The following is an 8337-nucleotide window of genomic DNA, read 5'->3' as shown; positions in this document are numbered from 1 at the left end:
TTACTAGCGTCGAAAAGATAAGAGAACTAAGATAGGAAGTCGTTAAATAACTATCTATCTTATATTTCTAAGTTCTAGAAATCCTATTTAGAGTATATAGCTTTATTATAGTCGCCGAAGATAGATCTAAGATACTTAAAGAGATTATTATAGTCCCGGTATTACTTAGAGGCTATATCTATTATATACTAATTAATATTTTATTTAGCTATACTACTATATTAAGTATAAGTATAGTCTAAGACGATAAGATTAGTAAGATCTAGTCCTATACTATATAACTTATACTCTATCACGATCTTCTAGTTCTCCTAAGTTATTTCCTTTCTATTAGTAAATAGGGATAGATTAGGGATCTTAAATTTATATATAGTGTATATAGAATCGGAATAGCCTATTATAGTAGTATCTATAATAGCTTTATACTATTTATATTAATTAGTAGAAGGTATAGGATAGCTTACTATAATTTAGTCGGAGAAGATAGGATTCTACTAGAAAGTAGCCTATAAAAGCTTAATAGTAGTAATATTAAGATCGGTATACTCTTCGGACTTATATAGTAGAATCTTATTTATTATCTTCTAGTTTATTAGTTTAACTATCTTAGTAGTAGCTACGCTAAGCTATCTATATTATTCCTCGATCTCGTTATCGAGATAATATAGGTAATTAACTATTACTCGCTATATATCCTATATTAAGTCGAATATAAACCTAGGTTTATTTTATACTAAGTCGATAAAATCCTTATAGCTTAGTTTTCTATTATATAAATACTTAAGTATATTATCCGGTTAAGGTATAACCTAAATAAAATATATATTATAGTCTTTATAGGGAAGATTATTAGGTCTAGCTAAGGAGCTTTATTAATATACTCTATATAACTCTCTCTAACTAGGATCTTTATTAATACCTAGATATACTATATTAATAGATACTACTATATCTATTATTTAAAGAGGAAAGAAAAATAAGAAGAGATAATATATAGAGACTTAATAACTCGTAATAAGTATCGGTCTATTATATATAGATAAGAGAATATAGTAGGTCTTAGTTTTATATAACTCCTAGATAGTATAGCTACGAGAATCTATATATAGAAGAAAGAAGGTAAAATAACTATATCCTATATAATAAAGAAACTAAGACGAAGAGGAAAAAGGAAAGAAAGAAATAAGAAAGGTAAGATACTACTATAAATATTTATTATAGGATAGACTATAGTAAAATAGTAGAATCCTTATAGAAAGTCCTAGATAGAAGGTACTCCTATAGAAATAGATAGAAAGATAAATAATTCTTAGGCTCTAACTATTAATAATATATAGATATATATCTAATCTTATAAATATAAATATCGGTTATATAATATCCTCCTCGATCCTCTAAGTCTATCTCTATTAACTAGCTAACCGATTTACTAGTTAATACTAACTTACTAGTCTATCGATTAACTAGTTAGTAAACTTACTAGTCTACTATAACTAATTAGTTAACTCCTCTACCTAGCTCTACTCTTTAAGTTTATCCGCGAACTAGTTAACTAATCTACTAGTTAACTATTAACTTTTACCTATATATTATAAAAACTTAGGAGACTTCTAGCCGGGATATCTAGTATAAAGGAGGAGATTAATTATTATAGCGCGATCTACTAAGGCGCGGTCGCGGGAGAATTACGTACAGAATACTAACGAATTTATCTAGGTTATAGCCCTAAGGATATAGGCCTGGTATATAGGAACTATATATATAATAATTATAGAAGGGAGGAAGAACTCTGACTTTTAAGATTTAGTCTTTAAATTTAAGCCTCCTAGACTTCGATCCTTTACCTTGTTAATAGTCCTAGTTACCCTACGATCCTAACCCTAATAATCTTCGGGAAATTTATATTTATAATCGGCTACGAGCTACTATAAGTTATAGGTATACTTAGTAAATCCCTACTAGCTATCTTACTTATAGATTATAAGTTAGTTAAGCCTATATTTAGCGCTAATATACTCCGAGAATTTATATTTAATCTATTCTCGGAACTTAGCCTAAGTAGCGATATATTATATACTATATATCGGGTTAATATATTTAGACTAGATATAGTAGGCTTTCTATATATTATCTACTAGAGCTCTAGATATATATATAATCTTAGTTAAGTCCTAGAGGATTAAGTTAGAGAGTTAGTTTACTTCTATAAAGAAGTATTTATAGTTATATAGATACTCTCTAGCTCTATTATTCCTAATTATACTAGTATAATCCTTAATTTTCGGGACTATTTTAACTAGTTATTTTCGGATAGTAGTATCTATACTAGATTCTTAGAGTATACTAGTACTATCTTAATTAGCTAGAGATAGATATATCTATAGTATCTATCCTAGGAGATATTAAGTAGTCGAGATTTAGTTAAAGATAGCTTAATAGATAATCTTCTTCTAAGGAGCAGGATTAAGGATACTTTAGTAAGAGCCTCGAAGAGATTCGGCTATATTAGCTAGTAAGATTATTAGAGTATTACTAGTCGATAGTAATACTAGTTATAGTATACTAGATATTAGCTAGTAAGAGGGTTCTAGGGGTAGTATAAGGAATTTAGAGTATAGGATATAAGTCCTATATAGGTTTTCCTATATATCGAATTCTATTAGGAGAGGATTATATACTTTAGTATTCTATAAATTAATAAGGATTATAGTTTATTTAAATAAGGAAGCTTTTATTTCTAATTAGATATCTCCCTTCTAGTTTTACTTCTAGTTATTTAACTACTAGTAGATTAGATCTCTTCTAGAAGGATACCCTATATACCGACTATAGCTAAGTAGAGTTTTTTTAGGATTCGAGCCCTCTCTTATACTATTATATAATTTTTAAGATTTTTAGTATAGTAAGAAGAGGTTTATTTAGTACTATAAGTAGTCGGTAATTAAAGCTAGATCTTTAGGGATTATTTAGTCTCGATAGCTTAGTAAGTATAGTTCTAAGTAAGCTTTTACTCTCGAGTAGTTAAGTATAGAGGCTTAGCTAATATAAGGGTTTACTACTAGATAAGATCTAGAGGGTAGATAGGATATAGTTCTTATAAGTATAGCTATAGACGTAACTATATATATATAGAGGACTAAGGGTTCTTACGTGACCGAATAGAGCTATATAGTAAGGTTATAGCTTATCTAGCTCTAGTTATCGCGAAAAGGAAGGGTTAGGATGCCTAAGGTAGCTATAGGCCCGTGATTATACTTATTCTTATCTTTTATTATGGTTATTAAGTTGATTAACTCCCTCTCCTTATATCTAAATAGCCTCTCCCGACCGTAAGGCCACTATTAGGCATATATACCTTAATAGACTATCTGCTCTATATATATACAACCGGATTCCCTACTATAATATCTATTATAGAGTAGGGTATAGTAAGATAGTAGATTCCTATAGAAAGATCTATACAGAAGATTCCTTATTAATATAAACAGAAAATAAATAAGTCTTAGGTCCCGCGCTTCTATATAGATAGGACTATAGGTAGCGATAATGTAAGTATAATTACCTAACTTCGTGGTTATAATATTGGTTATATAACCTCCGTCTTAACTCTCTAAGTCCTTCTTTACTAACTAGTTACCTAACCTACTAGTTAACTACAGCTCGCTGGTTAATAACTAACTAGTGAGTAAACTCACTAGTTCGCGAAGACTCACTAGTCGACTGACTAATTAACTAGTTAACTCATCTTCCGACCTCCACTCCCCAAGTCCAGCCACGAACTAGTCAACTAACTCGCTAGTTGATATGTTGACCTTTGCTCATGCGTCACAGTTACTGGCTACTTTACTAGATACGATACTAGCTACGTTACTAACTACGATACTAGCTACGTTGCTGGTGTAAATCTGGCTGCGTTACTGGCTGCGTTACTGGCTGCGTTCCTGGCTGCGTTCCTGGCTGCGATGCTGGCTACGATGCTGGCTACGTTACTAGCTGTGATGATGGCTGTGTTGCTGGTGTAAATCTGGCTGCGATAGTGACTGCGGATCTGGCTGCGATACTAGCTGCGATACTGGCTGCGGATCTGGTATAAACCTGGTGTAAATCTGGCTAGCATACTGGCTCGGTGTAATTATAGGTAATTTAGGATTTATAATGTTGTTGTGGCCTCTGACGAGACACATTTTCAGTCCTAAGACCACGTTGGTCCTAGGATGGCTAGTATGCATAAGATTAGGCTGGATCTTGTAGATTTCTGCCTTGAGAAGGGCCCAGAGATTCTCAAGAGGATTCAGATCTGGCGAATGTCGCGGCCAGATCAGCACTTCGACCTCTATTTCGGCCAACGCATCGCGTACAAGTTCGTGAGTGGGTACGGGAGACAATGGAGATAAAAGACATAAGCCATGCACGTGATGCAATTTCGCGTGCCTCTTTCAATCACCGCTTCAGCTTCTCGTATTTCTTCTCCCTTCTACTCTACTCATCACCGTTTCCCTATGCGCGCGTTACTAGTGAGACACCTTTGCTACTGATTTAGTTCACTGTCCTCCCACCGTATTTGCCTCCGAAGCAAAATAGCCTATTCTTTGCGATCTCTCCCCGAGTACTTAAGTACGATCTGCACTGCCTTCCACCGCCCGGCCTCGTTTCGGCTCGCTTTTCCTTATTGCATTTGAGATGGGGCGTTTTTGGCCTTGATTCATAACCTCATATGTCAGTCGATTAGTCGGTCGTCGAACATCGGCACCTCCGGGTGCTTTCACACTTGGCTTCTGGACCATCGTGGCTGTAAAGGGTCTTCACATATGCCCCAAGGGCGCAAGGCTCCGGCAAGGGCGTTGGCAGCCTTGGATGATGATGTCGCATCATTTTGGAACCGTGGAAGACCTGGATACTGCTTCAATGATTAGTGACGTTGTTACTCAGGAAGGACTCCTGTAAGCGGGATCAGCGAAAAGCAAGCTGTCGTATGACGAAGACATTTCTTTTGAACTCACACGATCTGACCGATTGTCCAAAAGAGCTGGAACTGTGTAGCTATGTTGAATTTAATGATTCGTTGTAGACTTACATCGAAAAGCGTGGTCCGCCCTACGAAGCGGTCTGTCGAGAGAAGCAGAAGCTGCCTGGGATAGCTTAAAGGGGCAGGAAAAAGCGTGGTCCGCCCTTCGGTCTGGCAGGTCCATAGAAGAAGCTTTCCTTGTAGTAGCTTAAAGAGGGGAAAAGCGTGGTCCAAAGATGTCCTCATTTTTAGTCCTTGTCTTCTAAAGCGTCAAGTCAATAGTATCCATTCCGCACAAATTTTGTCTGCTTCCGGCTGTTCTGCTAAACAGATTTGCCCCCGGCCTTTTCAAGACCCCTTAGTAAGCATGTAGGTTTGTTTGGACGCAAGAACTCCTGAACTTCTTCGATGCGTCACTAAACGGAATGATGAGTGATCATGCCGAGCCGAAGTTTAATTTTGCCTCCACGGGGCAATTTACGAATGTTCATCCTTCTCCCAGGATAGGATCACCCCTCATCCTACTCATCTTGAAAAGGCCTGTCTACTGAAATAATTATTTAGTCGACCAGGCAGCGCTGATCGGACTCTAATACAGTCAGTCTCTTCTCCTGGCTGACAGACTATCGCTTGACTTCACGCTGAGCTTATCCGTGACTATATTCGTCACTTCATGGACCAACAAGTACCATTACCGCTATCCAGCGACCTGCCTCTCTTCAATTGGGAGGATTTCCGTCGAAGCACATCGTTACCCGAACACAGCCGCCCATTATTACAGGAGTCCGCGAGAGCTGACATCACCTCATTGCTCTCAGCCCGCTCCTATCCCCTGCCCGAATCATTTAACTCACAAAATGCTCAAAGTGGTACGCCATCACCCAGTCCTAGCGACTTCGCCCTTGAGCTTGCATCTCCCTTGAGCCGGACGAACACAAACCAAACACCCGTCTCTAAACCGACGACACCACGACCGCAAAAACGACAGCGACGTGGACCTCAGAAGGCCGCACCAGCGAAGGACTGTGGAGCCCCCCAAGGAGTTAGTAATAGTAAGGACAATACTGAAGAGGTTCGTATGGTATCAGTCGACCTCTACTATTGTTGTGAGAGTTTTAACCGGACCACTCTTGTGACAGCGTCGTCGCATACAAACTCGCATGGCGCAACGTGCATATCGTTCACGACAGCAAGCCTCAGTCGAAGGCCTCAAAAGCCGCATCTCACTTTTGGAGACCTCAATTGAGAGAATGAGCTCTGCTATGCTATCATTTAGTGAGCAGCTAGTCCAAAGTGGAGTGCTTAGGTCACACTCTACTCTGACAGCGAATTTACGTGACACGATGAAGATCTTCCTTACCATGGCGTCAGGAGGAAGCCTGGACGACGAGATCAGGGTCCCGGTTGACTCTAATAAGACAATTGACTCACTACCAGCCTCACAACAACTCACAATCAACCGCCCGTCATCCAACATTCCCTTCCACCTGCCCCTAGACGGCACTAAATTATCTCATCCAAACAGTGCTGTCCTGCCATATACCGTCAATTCACCGGGAATGCCGATTCTAGAGGTATCCGCATTCAGCAAAAGGCTGCTCCTAGCAGCTCTCTACCAGGGATATCTCGCTCTATGCAATCCATCTATCAGCTTGGATCAACTCCAAAGGCCCTTTGGGCTCATTTTTAGTATGATGAACCGCGAACGCCTGACATCTTACTTCAAAGCGGAATTATATGCTCAAGTAAGCCAAAAGCCGCTGGACGGATGGGAGGAAGTCCCCTTTTTTAGGTTAGGGGGTGCGGGAACGCATTATCCCGACGGGGACACGGGTGCATTTATCCCTCATTACCAGAGATGGGGCACCGTTGAGGACCCCTTATCACTGGTCACGGTAGATTCACGGAAGCAGCTAGAAGGGGATTGGTTTAACTTGCAAGATCTGGAGGGGTATCTTCGAGACAAGAATGTCCTCCTGGTTGCGTCGGCCGGTGAGCCAACAAGACGCTCGAAAGTGCAGACCAATATCAATGTCTCACGTTTCATATCAGGTAAGTCTGTCCCTGGTCCTTAGTGAATATATTATCCTGACCTTTGTAGCGTTGATCAGCAGAGGAGTTTGCCTTGGTCGGACACCTGGGTTTCAACGCGATGATGTGGAGGAGGCCCTGCACTTTTCGGCCATTGTGTGAACTTAGTTAATCCATAAACGTGAGCGTTAATTACTTACCGATACACCCCTACTATATCTATCCATATGTACTGCTGTATCTATTATGCGATAAGGCTTAATATATGTTTGTATGAAATATGATTCTGCCGCTCACCACAGTCCATAGCTTAGGTAGAATTCCCCCCCCTCCCCCCCCCCTAACAATCTCACTCCTTATCCCTCTCACACATCGATACTGCTGCCCCTACCGTAGCCGTATCTCATCAGTCTATAAGCGCTATTTAGCGCAAAACGTGAGGTTTTAACACTTCCTACTATACTGCCTGTTCAGAAACTTGCAAAATAACTGCATTTTCAACACCCTATATACGCAGATTCGGCGCAAATGAGATCCAGAGGGTAGATAGGACATGGTTCTTCTAAGTATGGCTACGGGAGTGACTATATATATACAGAGGACTAAAGGTCCTCACGTGACCGACCGGAGCCGTACGGTAAGGTTATGGCTCATCTAGTTCTGGTCATCGCGAAAGGGAAGGGTTAGGGTGCCTAAGGCAGCTACAGGCCCGGGATCACATCGCGGCGGATATTATAGTATCTTTTTATAGAAGGAAACTAAAATCCTAAGTCTAGAAAAGGAGATAATATTATAGGTTTTTAGTAGTAGTATTATAGATCGATATCTTCTATAGAAGAAATCCGTAGAATTTAGTATAAATTTATCTATACTTAACCTTCTTCTCCGGAGGCTTCCTTCTCTATCCCAAAAATCTTACCGTTCCTAGTAATCTACTATTTTCTAGGCGTTTTTAAAGAAAGTTCTTAAGGTTTAGATAATAATAAAGCTAAAATTTAATAAATTTAGTCCTCTTAGAGGAGAAAGCTTTAAAACGTAAAATCTAATATATGTCACGGCGCGACCTGCCAAGGCGCGGTCGCGGGAGAATCACGTGCGGAACGCCAACGAATCCATCCGGGTTGTAGCCCTAAGGATGCGGGCCCGGCAGGTGGGAACCACATGTACAATAATCGCAGAAGGGAGGGAGAACTCCGACCTTCAAGATTCAGTCTTTGAATTTGAGCCCCCTAGACTTCAATCCTTTGCCTAGTCAACAGTCCTAGTCACCCTGCGATCCTGACCCTAACATTCCTTAATTT

General features: G+C 39.4%; 1 protein-coding gene across 1 annotated transcript; it reads left to right on the top strand.

Moving 5' to 3' along the window:
- Positions 1 to 5651: 5651 nt before the first annotated feature.
- On the top strand, positions 5652 to 7198 carry N7539_001429 (bZIP transcription factor; the record flags this gene model as incomplete). The annotated part of the gene is given in 3 exon segments (XM_056931032.1): positions 5652 to 6077; positions 6145 to 7038; positions 7058 to 7198. Coding segments are annotated over 3 exon segments (1461 nt in total), but the record flags the coding sequence as incomplete, so codon positions are not given.
- Positions 7199 to 8337: the final 1139 nt, after the last annotated feature.

Source organism: Penicillium diatomitis, assembly GCF_028827545.1.
Source record: "Penicillium diatomitis strain IBT 30728 chromosome Unknown utg000002l_segment0_segment0, whole genome shotgun sequence".
Lineage (NCBI taxonomy): Eukaryota > Fungi > Ascomycota > Eurotiomycetes > Eurotiales > Aspergillaceae > Penicillium > Penicillium diatomitis.
This window is presented reverse-complemented; position numbering and strand designations above follow the sequence as displayed.